Source organism: Halichoerus grypus, chromosome 8 (genome assembly GCF_964656455.1).
Source record: "Halichoerus grypus chromosome 8, mHalGry1.hap1.1, whole genome shotgun sequence".
Classification (NCBI taxonomy): Eukaryota; Metazoa; Chordata; class Mammalia; order Carnivora; family Phocidae; genus Halichoerus; species Halichoerus grypus.
This window is the reverse complement of record NC_135719.1, coordinates 130,542,936-130,563,474: the sequence shown is the minus strand read 5'-3', so window position 1 is coordinate 130,563,474 and position 20,539 is coordinate 130,542,936. Positions and strand designations below refer to the sequence as shown.

Below are 20,539 nucleotides of genomic sequence, written 5' to 3'. Positions count from 1 at the left end.
TGAGCGTCTGCCTTCGGCTCAGGTCATGGTCCCAGGGTCCTGGGATCGAGCCCCGCATCGGGCTCCCTGCTCTGCAGGAAGCCTGCTTCTCCCTCTCCCACTCCCCCTGCTTGTGTTCCCTCTCTCTCTGTGTCTCGCTCTGTCAAATAAATAAAATCTTTAAAAAAAAAAAAATAATAAAAATAAAAGGCAAGTGATGGACTAGGACCAGGATATATAAAGAACTTCTTGAAACAATAAAAAGATAAGGCAATAAACAAACAATTCACAGAAGTTAAAATGATGAATAAACATGGAAAATGCTCAACCTTGTTAGTCATCAGGAAAATGAGAGTAATACTATTTATCAGATTGGTAAATGTTTAATATCTGAGGATATGATTAGGATATATAAAAATAGGAATTTTTGGACACTTAGGAATGATTCTGCTACAATCATTCTAAAAAGTAATTTGGTGATGTTTGCTAAAATTGAAGCTAACTATAACTTACAACCCAACAAATCCTCTTTTCTAGGTATATAGCCCAAAGAAACAGAACAAAGTGACACATACAAGAATGTACAAGGATGTTCACTTCAGCATTCTTTACCAGAGTCAGGAGCCACTTTTAAGTCCATCAATAGGGAAATGGATAAATTCTGGTATAGTTACATGATAAAGTACTATGCAGCAATTATAATAAACTAGACTATATGCATCAACATTAATTTCTCTCAAACTCACGTATAGAGTCAAGAAAATAAGCTGCAGAATGATACACAAAGTATGATACCATGTAAATAAAATCTTAAATTACAAAAGCAGGGGGCACCTGCGTGACTATGGGTTAAGCATCTGACTCTTGATTTTGGCACAGGTCATTATTTCAGGGTTGGGAGATCGAGCCCCATATTGGCTCTGCACTCAGTGCAGAGTCTGCTTGGGATTCTTTCTCCCTCTCCCTCTGCCCCTCCTTCTGCTCTCTCTCTCTCTCAAATAAAAAAATAAAATCTTTTTAAAAAATTATCTATGGTATCTATGGATATGACATATATGATGAAACTACAAAACAAAGATGATGCACATCAACTGCAACAAAGAGAGACCTAGAGAAGGAAGGAAGGAATGGAAATGGAACCAAGAGGAACTCAAGTGTAACATTTCCATTTCTTTTTTCTTTTTTTTTTTAAGTAGGCTCCATGCCCAGCATGGAGCCCAATGGAGGGCTTGAACTCACAACCCTGAGATCAAGACTTGAGCTGAGATCAAGAGTTGGATGCTTAAACAACTGAGCCACCCTAACATTTTAATTTTTAACCACAATTGTTAATGGTGTTCCTTGGAGGTGGGTATTTGTTATAGGACACTGTGTATCTTTATGCATTTGAAATATTCCATAATAAAGAACCTATAATTAATATGTAGGGTATAGCCAGTATATGAATAAATGTGACTTACAAGCCAAATGATGCTATTGGAAAACACTTGGCAACTCAGAAACTTCATCATTTAAAAACATCTTCCCATATCCAAGACAAGATCCTTTTTTCTCTTTCCCATAAATTATAAGGACATATGATTATGTTGACATCGTTTTAAAATCTGAGAATATGGAAGCTATTAATTATAATCACTCTTCTAAATTAACATCATAGAACTCTTTTAAAATGTGGGTATTTTGACCATGTAATCAGGTTTAATGGGGCTTAAACTTGATTTTAATTCATTTGTAAACAATAAAATTATGTTTCCTCTGAGGACTATTAATGGGAAACTACAATCTCATATTGCATGGGTACACTGCTGTGTATCATGGACAGATGTAATTTTATTGTCATTAAAAAAGGAAATCCTCTTACAAAACTAATTAGTGTGCTGATTATTTAAAGAGAAAAATGCCCATTATTCTAGAATAATTTGAGTTTCTAAGAATCTCTTAATGCAAATACCATTAAAGCTGATGCAGGAAATAGGAAGTTGATATGAAACAGCTGTTCTTCACCTTTTAAGAATAATTCATATATGATAAAGATTAAAGACTTTAATTTCCATTCAACATTCATTTGTTTTACCTTATTTTACATATTCATTTAGTTTTTTTTTAATTTTTTTATTGTTATGTTAATCCCCATACATTACATCATTAGTTTTAGATATAGTGTTCCATGATTCATTGTTTGTGCATAACACCCAGTGCTCCATGCAGAACGTGCCCTCCCCAATACCCATCACCAAGCTAACCCATCCTCCCATCCCCCTCCCCTCTAGAACCCTCAGTTTGTTTTTCAGAGTCCATCGTCTCTCATGGTTCTTCTCATATTCATTTAGTTTTAATGCATGCATCATATACTGGGATAAAAACCATAAACTACATAGAGTTTCTGTTCAAGGTAAAATTTCTAGTAAGTTCCACCCTTTAGTTATAGAAAATGGTACTAAGAGTTTCTTATGTTTGTCAGATGCAACTATTCGGCAATCAACATAATTATTGAGTGCCAATTACTAAAAACAGTGAGTTGCATCCAATTCTCTGCATCAGTATGAAGAGCAGACACCCCTGCAGTTTTCAGAGTGAGTCTGAAAACCAGGATTAAGTGATCTGTCCAAGTCTGATCAATATTATTAGGGTCAACTTGCAATGAAGTAGACCATTACATTGCCCTACCTTCACAATGGTTTTTTGTAGTCCCTCAGGTCAGAGAGCTAAGGATGTTGAAATTACAAGTTTGAACCTAAGTGATCCTGCTCTCACCGTGTTCTGTGACTATAGACTTCATATTTAATCACTGATTATAAGGAAAAATAAACCATTGATTTAGAAATCAACTAATCCAGCCCTACTGGTTTACAGATAAAAATGTAAAGTGCCATAACTCCTCACTCCTTAAGTGTGGGCTGCAAATAGTGACTTCCCTTCAAAAACTACAGTATTGAAGGGAGAAAAATAGTAACTTTACAATGGAGAAATCTGAAAAACCTTACCTTAGCCAGATGATCAATGTTAATATCAACATTGATAAATCATGTTGATAGTATGTACCCTTGATATGATTTGATAAGAAAGGCATTTACCTCTGTGGTCTTCCAAACACCCTAAACCCTAGTCTAATCATGAGAAAAACATCAGAGAAGTCCCAATTGAGGGACAATATACAAAATACCTGACCAGTACTCTTAAAACCATCAGAGTCATCAAAAACAAGGAAACTTTGAGAATGTCACAGTCAGGAGGAGCCTAAGGGGACATGATGATTGCCTTTGTCTGCTCAGGCTGCCACAACAAAATACCATAGACAGAGTGGCTTATGCAGATACTTATTTCTCACAGTTCTGGAGGCTGGGAAGTCCAAGTTCAGGGTGTTGGCAGATTTGGTTCCTGGTGAGGACTCTTCTCCTATCTTGCAGATTGTAGTCTTCTCACTTTATCCTCACACAGTGGAGAAAGAGGGAATACTCTGGTCTCTCTATCTCTTCTTATAAGGGCACTAATCCCACTATGGGGGCCCTACCTTTTAGACCTCATCTAAACCTAATTATCTCACAAGGGACTCTCCTCCAAATACCATCACATTGGGGGTTAGAGTTTTGATATAAGAATATCGGTATTTCATTTTTAGGAAAAGATTAGGCAAGGCTGTATGTGAGCCAAAAATGCCACAGTGAAGGCCAGTTGTTATACCTCATACAACACGGGCAGGTTACTTACCCTCTTTAAGCCTTTGCTCTTTTATCAAATGAAGGTTCCCTACGTATTTCACAGGGTTATTATGACACCAATGGGTTTACTACATGCAAACACAATGTCATTAAAGGACTTGTCATTAAGTGTTTTACTCAGGTCCCATGGCTATTTTAGGCAGAGGTCAAATGAGTTAGAGCTCTTGTCAGCTATTAATCCAGCCCTCCTCCTATCACTCCTAACTGACCCTATACCCAAAAACTTCTGTAGCCCAGCAGTTCCAAGGGCACATTAGGTCATAATCTGTGGCATGTTATAATCCACTTTGCCATCTCAAGCTGCAAATGCTTGTCTTTCACGGTGCCCTGGGGAGTGTGACATACAGACCAACACTACACCTTGACAAGCAACTCTGAACAAGTATTGACTTCAGATCTGTATTATTTCCGTATATGAAGGAAAACATGTTTTTTATTAAGTATGATACGTTACAGGTGGTCTCTAAAGTGCAGTGTCGGGGAGCCTGGGTGGCTCAGTCGTTAAGCGTCTGCCTTCGGCTCAGGTCATGATCCCGGTCCTGGGATTGAGCCCCACATCGGGCTCTCTGCTCGGCGGGAAGCCTGCTTCTCCCTCTCCCACTCCCCCTGCTTGTGTTCCCTCGTCTTGCTGTCTCTCTCTCTGCTAAATAAATAAATAAAATCTTAAAAATAAATAAATAAATGAAGTTCAGTGTCTAAGGCAATACTTTGTGGTATGGAAAAAATATGAGAACCTTGACTTGTAATTTAAAAAATTCATACTCTGACTTTCTGTTTTTGTGTTTTACAATTTACATGGTATATTAATACAATAGCACATATCTGTAAGACACATACACACATAATATTTTAGAGTGCTGATTGGGAACATGCACAAAAAAGGATTTGGAGACCACTTTTTTAGAAGACGGGACAAGTGGACAAGTGGAAAAGTCTTAGTCTTTATTTCCCATAATACAAAAGCAGAGACAAGTAACATTTTCATCTCTAGGGATATTTTTAAACTATGGGCTCTGGTTTACATGCCTTGCACAAATTACTCAATCTTTCTGTGCCCCAGCACCTCTTCCTTAAAGTGGGGATCATCCTAGTACCTCCCTTGTGTTGGAGTGGGATGAGGAGGAAACCCCAAGTTTACTAGGATGGAAACTCTTAATCAGAAAGCCATGTGGTTGTAAAACCTACAAGCCACATCGCTTAGTTTTATCTTTCTCCTTGTTCTTCAATAAACCTTGAGCCTGACTTCCAGGACCTCTGAGTCAGAACAAATCAGAGCAAAATGAGGCCGTTGCACCCAAGCTTTATGGGTGAACTGGAAGGAATGGCAGGACCCGATGCTGGGACCACTCTCACCAGGAAACAGAGTAGCTGGAGAGGCACATAAACTGGGCTTTTACTGAGTTGATTTTGGTAAGCAATAGATTTTTTACATACATGATGAAAGGTAGATATTTGCCTGCTGAAAGGGAGTGTGAAGGGCATTCCAAGCAAGGAGAATAGTATGTGCAAAGCCATGGAAGTGTGAAAATGCTGGGAGTGTTCAGACCTCAGAGGACTCCAAGTAAATGTGAATATAAAAGGCAAATAAGTAAAGCATGCTTATTGGGGCCACTGCTATCTGCTTTCTGTATACAGCTTAATAAACAGATGCTTAATAAATATTCATTATCGGTTTGATAGCTGAGTAGAACATATGGGAGATATTAGAACCACCTGTGGGGGGCCATTTTCTTCTTCAGATTGCAAGTTCTGCTCTTGGAGATTCTGATACACACACAGGAAGTGTTACATATAGAGCCACTGTTACAGACTCAGGAGGGAGTGGGGAGGTAAGGTGCCATTATTCTAGGTTAGTGCTTTTTAAACTGTAGGTTGTAGGCCATTGGCAGATCATAAAATCAATATATTGTATCATGACTATCCTTTCTGAAAAATGAAATAAAATAAAATGGAATGCATACATACATAAATATGTCTGTATCCTGGGGTACAATGTAAAGTATATTTTTTACCATGGGTCATGGTCCAAAGTGTCAAGCCACTGGTTTGCATGGTAGTTGATGGAAGCCCTGATTAAAGCAGTAGGTAGATTCTGGTGATGATAGTGACAAAGAATTTATGGGATTTAGTGACTAATTGAATGTGGAAAGGAAAGAAAGGTGATGACTCAGTTTCAGAACTAGCTTAAGCTAGTACTCGAAGTGTAATGTCCTTAAAACTGAGATTAAGAATGAGGAATTAAGGGGCGCCTGGGTGGCTCAGTCAATTAAGCCTCCAACTGGTGATCTTGGCTCAGGTCAAGATCTCATGAGTCATGAGATCAGGTCCTGAGATTGAGCCCCACGTATGGCTCCATGCTCAGTGGAGAGGGGAGTCTGCTTGAGATTCTCTCTCTGTGGGTGCTCTCTCTCTCTTACTCTCTCCAAAATACATAAATAACTCTTTTAAAAAAAAGGGAGAGAGGAAGTAAAATGTTGTGGGATTCTTTGGGGGTTGGGAGTGGAGACTGAGGGCAGGATGTCAGTGAGAAGATAATGAGTTTGGGTGAGATAAGTTGAGTTTGAGATTCCCATAGGTCATCCAAGTGGACACATCTATGAAGCAATAGGAAACATAGTCTGAAGCATAAGGAAGAGTTCAGTGTTAATGATAAAGTCTGCAGTCATTATTATCCAGGTGATAGCTGACATGTTAAATTGGATGAGATTTTCTTTTTCATTTTTCTTTTTGGTTTATCCACCAAAAAGAATTTATATCACAAAATTCAACTTCATTTACATCTTAGTACTTAAAACACTTTCTTATGACTCTGTTAGGAAAGATTAGTTTAGCACAGAACATTTAAAAATTTTTTTTTTTAAGATTTTATTTATTTATTTGACAGAGAGAGAGAGAGATCACAGTAGGCAGACAGGCAGGTAGGCAGAGGGAGAGGGAGAAGCAGGCTCCCCGCTGAGCAGGGAGCCCGATGCGGGGCTTGATCCCAGGACCCTGGGATCATGACCTGAGCCGAAGGCAGATGCTTAACCGACTAAGCCACCCAGGCGCCCCTAGCACAGAACATTTTAAAATGTCTTTTAAATATGATTCATTGATGATATGATTAACTGTAAACAGAGCCTAAGTAAGTCAATCAGTATAGATACATTTTATGATAAGACTGAAATTTTATAGAATGCTTATATGATTCACTGAAGAACATTAAAAGAACAATGTGAAATGAACAAGCAATTTAATAAAGTGGCAAGATAAATAACTAATTGTCTATATTACTTTATTATGATTGTGCCAGAATTGACTTTAAGAGATTAACTCCACTATGTGCTCATTATGTTACTGAACTGCACAATAATTTGTTCTAATATTGTTCAAGAGAACATAAATATCTCACACAAAAACCATAATATGCTGTCTATTTTCATTTTTAAATATGAATATTAGGCATTTGTTTTCCAAAAGCTGCTTTTTCTTATAGAAAATGCTAAGAAAAACTTACCCATCTAGTTGTCCATTATAGAAATGCTAGATTTTATTCCTTCTTTTAAGTATTAAGAGTTATTTTATTTTTACTTACTTATTTTTATTTTAAAGATTTATTTATTTATTTTTAGAGACAGAGAGAGCCAGCGAGGAGGGGGAGGGGTAGAGAGAGAGGAACAGAATCCTCAAGCAGACTCCTCGCTGAGGGTGGAGGGTGACGCGGGGCTCGACCTTAGGACCCTGAGATCACGACCTGAGTTGAAATCAAGAGTCAGATGCTTCATCAACTGAGCCACCCAGCCACCCCTATTTTTATTTTTTAAATATTAGTTTGTTGTGGTAAGAACATCAGAGATCTACACTCTAAATTTTTAAGTCTATGACACGTTAAGTGTACAACACAGTATTGTTGACTATAGGTAAACAATGTGCAGCAGATCTCTAGAGCTTATTCACCTTGTTTAACTGAAACATTATGCCCATTGATTAGAATTCCCCATTTCCCTTCCTGCCAGCCCTTGGCAATCACCATTCCACCCTCTGATTCTATACATTTGACAGTTTTAGATATCTCACATAAGTGGAGTCATGCAGAATCTTGAGGACGTTATGCTGACTAAAATAAGCCAGACACAGAAAGGCAAACACAGCATGAGATTGTTTAAGGAGCCTGGTAGTGTTCAAAGAGGACAAAGAATGAATCCTCAGGAAGGTCAACCTTTAATGAGCAAGTCTCAGGAGAGTTAGAACAGTGACAAGCTTGGAGAGTCTATTGGTTATAGAAATATCACGTGTTACACAAATACCAAGCAGAATAAAAACTGAACCACAACCTTTTAAATAGGTGGTTGAGTCGTTAGGGATCTCTAGGAGAGTAAATAATGGGAAAACTAATGAGTTGTTAGCAGGTCAAAGACTAAGTAGGAACTAGAAAGTATGATCCCTGAAGAGAAAGTAAGGTTTTTGCTTTATGATGGAGAATGGAAGGAAACTGATAGAGGGTTAACTATGAGGAGGCAGACTAGGATAGGAATTTTATGTGCAGAAACTGTAGGTAGTGGTGAAGGACAAAGGATGATGGTAATAGTAAATGTAAGGTGCTTACTGTGTGCCAGGAATTATTTTAAACACTTTACCCAGATCAGCTCATTTTAATCTTCACAACAACACTGAGGTAGGCACTATTATTATCCCTATTTAAATGAGGAAACAGGCACAAAGAGGTTAAGCAAATTAAGCAAGTTCACACACAACTATTGGAGACAGGATTCGAATCCATCCTGGGGCACCAGAGTCTATACTCTTAACTTCTACACTTTGCTGGAGGGAGGAAGGTGCAGGAAAATAGGACATAAGGGGCCATAATCCCTTACTCAGAAACTTTTGGGGCCAGATGTATTTTAGAACTCAGAAATTGTCAGCTTTTAGAAAGGGAATATACACATGTTTTATTACAGCCAAACAGGATCTGGGGCTGTACCTTAAACACAGTCACACTGGTAATTGATATTTTTGTAATAAATGTTATCAATAAGAATGAATAATCTCAAATCAGTTTGGGCCAAGTTCTTCTGCCGTGAGTTACCAGAAAACTGTCAAGGATCCGAGCTGTTTGAATCTTGGACTTTCGGATTAGCCACTGTGCTCCTGTAATACTCAAGCAGGTCTCCAACAGAGAGGAAGAGGATAAACTGGTAGTGGGGTCTTGGAAAAGCTTAGGAACACCTGCTCCTTTGTGAAAAGAGAGGCAGGGCAAAAGGAAGACCAACAAGATTAGGCCCCAGCTCCTCTTTCCCAACTCCCACAAAAGCTCTGTTCTACTTTCTTAGCGAAGGTCAAATGCCAGCAGATGTCACTTTTTCACCTTTAAGGTCTAGAATGCTCTGTCCTTGCTTTTCCTGTATTTTACCTGACCCACCAGAGGGGTCAAGGTGATTCTGCCTCTCCCTTCCAGGTACAGGTGAGACCGAGAAGGGGGAGAGAGATTGAGGGACAGAGAATGCTGTAAGAGAGATTTTTTTTTTTTTTATAATTCCTGTTTTCCCTTTGTGACTAGCAATATTCATGCATTCATTCACTTAATTCATTTTGCTACCACCGAGGAAAAATCCTTAGAAAACTGCTAACAGCTTGGAGAGTATTTCAGGGGCAAGGGAAGCAAAACTAAGAGATTTCATCCTGATGCCCAAGAAAAGAGAAAAATAGAGAGAGAGATTGAGAATGAGTAAGAGACTGTATCAGGCTGACATGAATGAAAAGCATGGGAGCCCAGGTAGAACAGATTAAGACCGAGAAGTATACCTGAATGGTATGATCTTTTTCCAGAAGGTCTGGAGCATTGTCACTGCGGGTCACCTTTCTAGCCACCGCCAGGCTCAGGTTGCTAGGAGCCCCAGGGTTATGTGTTCGGCTGGCTGGCACAGGGAATCCTGAACTCAACTGGATAGGAGAGGGGAAGCATGAAAACATTCCTGGTATTCCCAGTAGTCACTTGGACATATTAATCCAGAAAAACATTGTGAAACATAGTGTTGGCTACAAAAGTATTTCTGATGGTGCAGTGCTTAAAGCACATGTTAAACCAAAAACCTGAGTCTGATCTCTGGTTTGCAGCTGGTTTCTGGTATGGTATTACAAGGTCAGGCATCTGAGGGGTTAAAAGGTCTTTGGTAGGCTAGCCAGAAAATTTAACATACACGTAAAGTACGTTCCAAACAACTGACTTTTGGAAAACAACCCTATAAGTTGGGGACAGCTGTTTTTATATTCCTTTTGCCAAACTTACTAAAATTCAGAGCAAAATAGAAATTAAAAAATAATATATTCTCGTGACTCAACAACATGGCAAACCCAGAGCATAATTTTAGAGCCAGTATTATATTTATTGGGCATTTTTTAGAACCAAAGAGAATGAAGAGGAAAGTCACCACATCTGGCAATATTAATGGAGAAATTCTGCCTTTATCTTTACAATAAAAGTGGATCCATGCAGTGTAAATATCAGTTTGAAGAGGGGCACAGGTTGTATGCTGATCAGACCTGTTGATGTTACAAAACTGAGAGAAACAGTAAGTATGTTCCATAAGAGACACAAACATTTCACTCCTCTCCCATCTCCTCAATCTCCATCATCCAAAATGGTAGCAGTTTGGAGGGTCACGTACGTTTAGAATGGAGAAAAAAAACTGTTTAGCCTAGAAAAGACTTATGGGAGAGAGGAAAATCATTAAATAGAAGTGAGATTCTTTCTGATTTATTTTATGGGGCTCTAGTAGACACAACTAAGACCAAAGGTGGTAGATTTTTTTCCAGTGTAGGAAGGAATAACAGACTTCTTCAAAAATGAAATAGTAAGTTCCCTTTCTCATGTGTATTCAATGGATAAATATGAATCAAGCTCAGGAGAGTCTTACATTGGGTAGAAGTTTAAAGTAGATGGTCTCCATGTTCCTCTTCCAGTACTAAAACTCTGTAAGTCCATAAAAATCATAAGTATTCCCCTTTTCTTCCCCAAGCAATATGATATCTTCAAAATTAGATGCCAATGAGAAAATTCTAGTTGATGCTAAGAGCCCAGTTGGTCATACAATTGTGCAATCAAGTTTTAAGTGTTCTTGATGGAGCCAGCCAACCTGAGACTGCCCATTTCCTCAGTCATGGAGATGTAGTTTTGGAAACCAAAATCTGTAGTAGGCAAAAATCAGTCCAAGCCATGTGGCTTTCCAACAGGGTATGATTACAAAAAAGGCCGAAATTATTATAACCCAGAAGAGGAGAAGTCAGCAGAATTCATTATCCTTATAAAATACATTCTTTGATCCTTCTTTCTACCATGTTGTCTGCACTGTTTCTTGGGCTATCTGCTGGTCAGCAAGGTCAAGATAATGTTGTGTATCTCTTGTTTCCTTTACACTGGCTTTAGAGAGACTGAGAGCCAAGATTAGCCATTCTAGTTTCTTTTTAGAATAGTTATTATTTAAGAAGTTCAAGTTTTTCATTTTTGGAAGTCATTTGGAATTCTCTAGTATGTGGCAGTAGCTTCCACTTGATCTTTATAAGTAAGAACTTCAAGACATTGCAGAGTGCTCCCAAATAAAGTTACAATGGAAGTCTGTTTTTCTCCTTTGTAATACCCACTGAACTTGTAATTGTTTGATCAATGTTGGCCGTCCATCTGGAATGCAAATTCCATGAGAATATGGACAAGCTATCTGTCTTTTTCAGCATTCCATTTCCATGACCTAGCACAGTGTCAGCACCCAAAAAATATTGAATAAATAAATCTAGCAATGAAATGAAAAACCTGCTCTCTCCCACACTGTTTATATCTTCCACATCACAACACACACACACAATTTTTTTTGAACAATTTCTTAAAAGAATAGAAACAGTCTACCTTTTTGTTTCACAAATTGCAGAAAGAAAGCAGTACTTTCTACTCCCCAATATCCTGGATCAGTACAAAGATTCTACTTCTTCCTTTCAAACTACTTCATTGATCTTTGTTATCAACTATATCAAATGGGCACTGGGACATTCGTAGTGGTGTAAGGACCGGCCATCCAGCTTTCAAGATTTCCCTCTAAAGTACAACAAAAGTGGGGCACTTGGGTAGCTCAGTCGTTAGGTTTCTGCCTTCGGCTCAGGTCATAATCCCAGGGTCCTGAGATCCAGCCCCACATCGAGCCCTGCATTGAGCCCCGCATTGAGCCCCTCATCGGGCTCCCTCTCAGTGGGAAGCCTTCTTCTCGCTCTCCCACTACTTGTGTTCCTTCTCTTGCTTTGTCTCTCTCTGTCAAATAAATAAATAAAATCTTAAAAAAAAATAAAGTACAACAAAACCACTTCCATGTCCCATACAGGGGAGAACAAGCTGTGGATGGCTTCCCAAGTAAGTACATACCACCTCAAGGGACAGGGGAGAGAAGCAGCCTTATCATAAAATGTAGGCAAATATGGAAGATCTCCTGCTGCTTACATACCTTTGATGTCTTTTCAGGCAAAATTCCTGTCTGAGAGGCAGAACAAAAGCAGCAGCAGAGTGTGTGCTACCTGGGAATTGGGAGGTGAGGAGATGGGTAGTTGTAAACGCTTGCCCTGTCCTGCAATTTGGCAGAAGCTGGACAATCTAGTTTCTAACCTGGGATAGTCCTAATAATAAAATTATCTTGGTTTGGATATAATCTACTCATTCCATAAAAACCTATGTATATTATTTCATTCGATCTTTGTAATAACACTGTGAGATAATTAATGTACTGATTATTATTGTTGTTATTCCCATCTATTTTGCATATGCAAAAACTGCAGGGTTTAGATGACCATTTTAGGAAGTGCTAGTGAGAGGCAAAGCTGGATCTCCTTACCCCTAGGTGACAAAGAAGTGTGGTGTAGCAATCACAGGACTAAAGTTCGTTCAGTTTCAACTCCATTTACTATCTATGTGACCTTAGAAAAATCCTTTGCATTTTCTGAGCTTTGGTTTCCTTATTTTTTTTTAAATGGGGGCTAAAGAGTTATAGAGGGATAGGGAGGAGCAGATGTTAATATTTGTCCTATTTACCTATGGAATTATTCTGGTGGGGATAATAAAGATCAAAGTGATTTATAAGGTATAACTATGAGATGGTACCATTTTTTGTTTTTTTTTGATGGTTTTAAAGTATTTATTTAGTCCCCTGATAAATATTTTTTTATTTTTCATTATGTTCAGTTGGCCAACATCATAAGTTTTTGTTGTAGTGTTCAATGATTCATTAGTTGCGTATAACACCCAGTGCTCATGCCAACATGTGCCCTCCTTAATACCCATCACCTGGTCACCCCATCCCCCCATGCCCCTCCTTTCTGTAACCCTGTTTGTTTCCCAGAGTCCAGAGTCTCTCATGATTTGTCTCCCTCTCTGATTTCTTCCCATTCGGTTTTCCTTCCCTTCCCCTGTGGTCCTCTGCTCTATTCCTTATGTTTCACATATGAACGAAACCATATGATAATTGTCTTTCTATGATTGACTTATTTCACTTAGCATAATCCCCTCCAGTTTTGCTTTTTATTTTTAAGTTTTAAATTCAATTCCAGTTAGATAACAGTTTTATATTAGTTTCAGGTATATAATATAGCAAATAATCCAATTTAAAAATGGGCAGAAGACATGAACAGACATTTCTCCAAAGAAGACATACAGATGGCCAACAGACACATGTAAAGATGCTCATCATTACTTACCATCAGGGAAATGCAAATCAAAACTACAATGAGATATCACTTCATACCTGTCAGAATGGCTAAAATCAACAACACAAGAAACAGGGGTTGGTAATGATGTGGAGAAAAAGGAACTCTTGTGCACTGTCGGTGGGAATGCAAACTTGTGTAGCCACTGGGGAAAACAGTATGCAGGTTCCTCAAAAAGTTAAAAATAAAACTATACTACAATCCAGCAATCGCACTAGTGGGTATTTACCCAAAGAGATGGTATTAGTCTTATTCCCAGTAGAGGTGCAGAGCATGGAGCTCTGGAAGCAGACAGTTTTCATTCAAGGCCCAAGGCCACTCCTTTCTAGCGATATGATCTTGACTGCATTCATGAATCTCACTAAACCTCAGTTTCCTCATCTGTAAAATGGGAACAATAAAACCTGCCTCAGATTAAATGAGATTAAGTGCAGGAGACAGAATTACCAAATGGATAGTAATAGTAGCACCATAATCATAATACTGTATCTTCTTTACAAAGATACATAATATTGTATCTTCTTTACAATAGTAGCACCATAATCATAATATTGTATCTTCTTTACAATTGTATCTTCTTTACTGATGTTCAGTAACTTACTAATTCGCTATCAGGTCACCCAGAAAGCAGAGCCGGAGAGACTTGGTAAACCAGTGTTTTGTCTTGTATTACCTCTGGGAAAAATACTTTTGGTGAGTGGAAACTAGACAAGAAGAAACTTTTTTCTTTTTCGTTCTATCCTACCACCCCACCCACCTCAGTCCATAGGGTCTATTTCTTTAGGATTTGAGAAAACAGGAGCCCCTGGAGGCCCAAGGAGGGACTAGGACAAAAGACTTTCCCTCCACTATTGCTACAGGAATCCCAAAGAAACCTTAGGCAAGAGACTGGATTCTTAGTGGTACCATTGCTTAACACCTGGGTTTTCCCAATTATGAGGACAACACTTCTTTTTTTTTTTTTTAAGATTTTTTATTTATTTGCAAGAGAGAGAATGAGAGACAGAGAGCATGAGAGGGAGGAGGGTCAGAGGGAGAAGCAGACTCCCTGCTGAGCAGGGAGCCCGATGTGGGACTCGATCCCAGGACTCCAGGATCATGACCTGAGACGAAGGCAGTCGCTTAACCAACTGAGCCACCCAGGCGCCCGAGGACAACACTTCTTTCCAACAAAAACCAAGTCTGAATGTGGAAGTTTTCTGGGCCCCTTAAGTAACTGGAAGTAAATTCCTCAGATGAAACCTGCTTGTCTCTTGGCAATTCCTCTGATGGTTCACGACAGAGGAACGTGATTTCACAAATTTCACAATAAACAAATTATAGTCACTCACTAGGTCGTAGAAGAAAGTTTCCAAGAATAAAGAAGAATCATGGGAATGTGTAGCATTATATTGCATAACAATTCATTCAAGATAGTTCAAATCTTCCAGGAAAGGGAGAAGATATTGGTGAAGCAGAGAGCATCTAAAAATTCACACAAGGCTGCTGGGTTTATGTTGGGACTTTGGGATTCAATTGAAAGTTTAACAGAAGGAGGAAGAATTAGCAATTCAGTTCCTGCTGATGCAATTAATTTGAATTTCTCATCTCAACAGAACACCATGCAGTTACAATTTTGAAAAATGTATTATATTTATAAGGGAAAACACCTGTTTTTGAGACACAAAATAGAAAAACTGGATCAAAACCATGGATCAAAAACAGGAAACTGACTTTTAAAATTATTATTTTTAAGGCTTACAAAAAACATATACAGAAATTCCAGAAAAATCACTTAACCTTCTTCAAAAAACAAAAGCAAAAGAACTCCACCTAAATAGTTTTGTCTACATGAGAAAAGGGGAATGAAAAACTTTCAGATGAATTTGTAGATAATTAACACCAGGAAGGGTCCAAAATATCCAAGTATTTGAGACAGAGGTAAATTAAGCTCCTTAATTGTCCACCAGTGCTCTGCAAAATGGGTTGGCTGAATGGAGCTATTTCATATAGAAAAGAAAAAAAAACACATTAACATTTCTTTTTCTTTATCTCACACCTTCACCTTTATATTATATGTGTCTTATAAACATGTATAAGATGTGCTGATTACTACAGTTGTATAGCATGAAATTTAGAAATGAATGTGTATATTAGGAGTACGTGTTCAAAAATTTTACTGATAGGAATACACAATGAATTAGATCTGGAGATCACTACTCTAAATAACAGGCCTAGATCTAAACTCTACTGGGCAGAGTAGGCACATACTCATAGTTAAATATGATTATTTTCCTTGGCATCAATCTGTGAGAAATATTTGGGGACTATGGATTGTGTGCTCACCACTATGCTGAGCATGGATAGGAGTACAAAAAATATCTAAAGCATAGGCGTTCAGCCACAGGCTGAATCCTTGACTGTCCTTCCACCTCATAGAAGAGTCATTCCATTGTTGAAGAGCTGTTATCATTAGTACATTCCTTCTTATATTGCATCTAAATTTGACATGTGACAACCCGGTTTGGAATTACAATTTTGGGGGGCCTAAGTTTCACCTACAGAGGCAACACTGGATAACATTTAAATATCTGAAGACAGCTCAAGTCTATCTTTTATTTTTCTCTTCCCTTGGGCCCTACTTGGGCTCTTTCAACTCCATAATATATACCCTCTTAAATTGCAGTCACCTGAATTTATTCTAGTTTGTCAATTCCCTTTTAAAATGTGATTCAACTTGTACTGAATGCATGAGATTAACATTTCTCTTGATTTGGATACCATGTACTGTTGACAAAATTAATATTAATATTATTGGAAATTTCATCTGTCTCTTGGCTCTTTTTATAGTTGACTACAGCTCCCAGAGGTTTTTACTGTGAACTCTGGGCTCGGACTTCACCAGTTGACTTTTACAGTTACCCCTGTAACTCTGCAAGTATTTTTTAGACCTAAACCTAGGGTTAACATTTATCTCCAATAACATCCTGTGCATCTTGACTTACAGAACAACATACTGAGATTATTTTTTAATATTGCCTCATTCGACAAAAACTTACTAAGCCCCCATTAAATGCTAATCAGTGTTTTGGGTTGTGAGTTCATATAAAAAAATAAGTCACAGTCTCTTTTCTTGAGTATCTCACATTCCAGTTAGGAAACTGGACATAAACTTTTCCATCATGCAACATGTCAAACTGTGTAACAGAGGCATGTGTAAAGTGCAATGAACATACAAAGAAGGTAGATTTTTCAATAATTGGTAATATTTTTATATTGATTTAGAATTTGTGATTAACTTGCTATCTTATTTTATTTAATTCTGAAAACAATTCTGGTGGATAATAGGGCTAGTAAATAGTCATCAATTTACAGAAGAACTAGAGGTTCAGAGCAGTTAAGTGACCCAGCAAATAAGAAGTTATCTTTTCCCCTTTTTTAGAAAACCAGGACAAAGTTATCCTATTTCTCTGGTTCAATGCTTATTTTCCAAGATTCCCCAGAAATTCTAGACAGTGCCCTCAGGGATTTATGACTAAAGCACTTTAGCACCTAGGGATATAATCTCTCCAGGTTTGTTGGTGTAAATTCACTTAAAGCAACTTCTCCACCTATAATGTCAGCTGATCTTGGTCTGTAATATCCTTCCCAAAGTTTGAAATCCATGAGAAGACCTTCTTTAGGCTCCTGTTTGTCACCTGTTGCTATTCGCTAACTTTCCAGTGTCCCTGGCAGTCTGCTGAGTCTTTAATTACTCTTCCTCTACTCTCAACATGGCTTTTATACGCCCCTTTCCACTGAATTTTCTCTTCAATCGCTAGACTCCTTTTCCCTCCTCTTCTCCAATATTTGACAATAAAATCTGGAAAGAGTGTCGTGTTAATAATAAAATGAAGTAAAAGCCTTGGACCTGTCACCATTAATTGCTTTCAAATTTTGGCCTGTCTTTATGAAATTTGTTTCTTTATTCCCTCTTTGAAAACAAACCTGGGTTACTGAACGTCTGGGCTGGAATTTCTGTTGAAGAAAAATATTCAGAGGCTCTTGGAGTGTGTCCAAGCTCTCAAGTCTTTTTTGTAAGTAGGTATAACCACTTGTTTGAAAAAAAGAATTCTTCTCCACACTTAAGTCTTTTCTCTCGTGTGCACTGGTGAGCAACTTTCATTAAAAGTATGAGGTACGTATGAGGATGGAGTGACAGGTTAAAAGGATGGGCTGTTTTGCATTATATTGAGTAATTTAATGGGAAGAGGAGTTTATAGGTCTTTTAATCTTGAATCATAACATCATATGAGAAAATACTAATTTTTAGGAGCTATGAATGCATTTGCCAATTATTCTTGATTAAGAGAGAAAAATCAGGACTTGTTCAATCTGTATGTCAGTCTTCTAATTCACGAACATCGCTGCTTACTTGTATAAAACATTTAAAAATTATTCCTGTTTCAGGCCTCTGTCTAAAGAAAACAGCCACTGGGGTGCCTGGGTGGCTCAGATGGTTAAGCGTCTGCCTTCAGCTCAGGTCATGATCCCAGGGTCCTGGGATCGAGCCCCGCATCAGGCTCCCTGCTCAGTGGGGAGCCTGCTTCTCCCTCTCCCTCTGCCTCTCTCCCTGCTCATGCTCTTTCTCTCTCTGTATCTCTGTGTCTCAAATGAATAAATAAAATCTTAAAAAAAAAAATAAAGAAAACAGCCACCAATTTTGTGTTTGTAGCATCAGTGTACTTCAAAAACTAACAAAGTAACAGCTGTAACAGGTTAAGGTTTAGGGATATTTGTCAGATTCATATCAGGGCATCTTCTTCTAGTCTGACTCAAATGAGAAGCCTTTCAATAGGGCATGAAATCCAGCTTTCCAAGGAGTCTATGAAGGGCCAGAGGTCCACAAAAACAGACATATAGACCAATGGAACAGAATAGAGAATCCAGATATGGACCCTCAACTCTATGGTCAAATAATCTTTGACAAAGCAGGAAAAAACATGCAATGGAAAAAAGACAGTCTCTTCAATAAATGGTGCTGGGAAAATTGGACAGCCACATGCAGAAGAATGAAACTTGACCATTTTCTAACACCATTCACAAAGATAAACTCAAAGTGGATGAAAGACCTCAATGTGAGACAGGAATACATCAAAATCCTAGAGGAGAACATAGGCAGTAACCTCTTTGACATTGGCCACAGCAACTTCTTTCAAGATACATCTCCAAAAGCTAGTGAAACAAAAGCAAAAATGAACTTTTGGGACTTCATCAAGATAAAAAGCTTCTGCACAGCAAAGGAAACAGTCAACAAAACAAAGAGGCAACCCACAGAATGGGAGAAGATATTTGCAAATGACACTACAGATAAAGGGCTCGTATCCAAGATCTATAAAGAACTTCTCAAACTCAACACCCAAAAAACAAATAATCAAGTCAAAAAGTGGGCAGAAGATATGAAAAGACACTTCTCCGAAGAAGACATACAAATGGCTAACAGACACATGAAAAAATGTTCATCATCATTAGCCATCAGGGAAATCCAAATCAAAACCACATTGAGATACCACCTTACACCAGTTAGAATGGCAAAAATGGACAGGGAAAGAAACAACAAATGTTGGAGAGGTTGTGGAGAAAGGGGAACCCTCTTACACTGTTGGTGGGAATGCAAGCTGGTACAGCCACTTCGGAAAACAGTGTGGAGGTTCCTCAAAAATTTAAAAATAGAGCTACCCTATGACCCAGCAATTGCACTCCTGGGTATTTACCCCAAAGACACAGATGTAGTGAAAAGAAGGGCCATATGCACCCCAAGGTTCATAGCAGCAATGTCCGCAATAGCCAAACTGTGGAAAGAGCCGAGATGCCCTTCAACAGATGAATAGATAAAGAAGATGTGGTCCATATATACAATGGAATATTACTCAGCCATCAGAAAGGATGAATACCCAACTTTTACATCAACATGGATGGGACTGGAGGAGATTATGCTAAGTGAAATAAGTCAAGGAGAGAAAGTCAATTATCATATGGTTTCACTTACTTGTGGAACATAAGGAATAGCATGGAGGACATTAGGAGAAGGAAGGGAAAAATGGGGGGGGGAATTGGAGGGGGAGAAGAACCATGAGAGACAATGGACTCTGAAAAACAAACTGAGGGTTCTAGAGGGGAGGGGGGTGGGAGGATGGGTTAGCCCGGTGATGGGTATTGAGGAGGGCATGTTCTGCATGGAGCACTGGGTGTTATGCACAAACAATGAATCATGGAACACTATATCTAAAACTAATGATGTAATGTATGGGGATTAACATAACAATAAAAAAATTAAAAAAACAAAACAAAACATGGAGTTTGTGTTTTGATGGATCTTCCAGAAACTACTAACAGTAGTTGCCTTAGGGGAGGGAACCAAAGAGAACTGTTAAGAGTGACTTACATTTTAGCATTGATCCACCAGTACATATGGTTTAAATTTCTACCAAGTGATGTTTTGCTAACTGAACAAATAAACTGAAATGCAGATTTCCAACCTCTACCTCTACCTCTTACTTCTAATATGTAAGGCTTTTCAGGGATCGCTCAGGAACCAATATTTTTAATAAGTTCTTCCGGCAATCTTAATCTGCAGTCAAATTTGAAAACCCCTTAAGTATCTAACTTCAGATGGAGTTTCCAATTCTTGGAATAAATATGTCATGGGTATATAGGAAAGGAAAGGGCACTATTTTTAAATATCAGAAATCATCCAGAAGACGAAGACTGACAAGACACCCTTGTATCCATGGTACAGCAAGTTTTGGCAGAAGGATGGGGGCAGAAGTCAATCTGAAAAGGGATAAAGAATGAACAAACAGTGGCAGTGAGGAATATGAGAGTGAAAGGAAGATACTAGAACTTAAGGGGTAACTTCATCAAGCAAAAAGGTTAGCATTGTTAATATAAGCTAATTGAAATGCCAGTCTGCCAGCTACCAGGAGGAGACAATAGAGAGCTTCCAGCTGAGTGACCTGGTGGAGGAATCCCAGGTGAGCTTTGCTGTCAATTAGAGAGTGTGGGAAGTTTTTAAAACAAAATGAATACAAGAAGATTGAACCAAGGTTGAAGTACCCACACAGAAACGAGCAAGCAAAGGCTTCAGGGGGTCACCAGAAAGTAAGGGA

The 20,539-nt window shown here is 38.4% G+C and overlaps 1 protein-coding gene across 14 annotated transcripts in view; it reads right to left on the bottom strand.

The window, feature by feature from the left end:
- Positions 1 to 20,539, bottom strand: part of TSHR (thyroid stimulating hormone receptor) — a 155,321-nt gene that overhangs the window by 114,374 nt on the left and 20,408 nt on the right. Inside the window, exons 1-2 of one of the 14 annotated variants that reach the window (XM_078054056.1) lie at positions 12,161 to 12,209; positions 9,480 to 9,617 (exon numbers count right to left, since the gene is read on the bottom strand). The exons of 11 other annotated variants lie outside the window; for them this stretch is intronic. In XM_078054056.1, coding sequence (XP_077910182.1) covers positions 9,480 to 9,517 — 38 coding nt within the window. In that variant the 5' untranslated portion in view covers positions 9,518 to 9,617; positions 12,161 to 12,209. Of the gene's footprint in view, positions 1 to 9,479; positions 9,618 to 12,160; positions 12,231 to 20,539 lie in introns of those variants that run through there. 2 more of the 14 variants (XM_078054053.1, XM_036094014.2) reach the window with 2 other exon arrangements.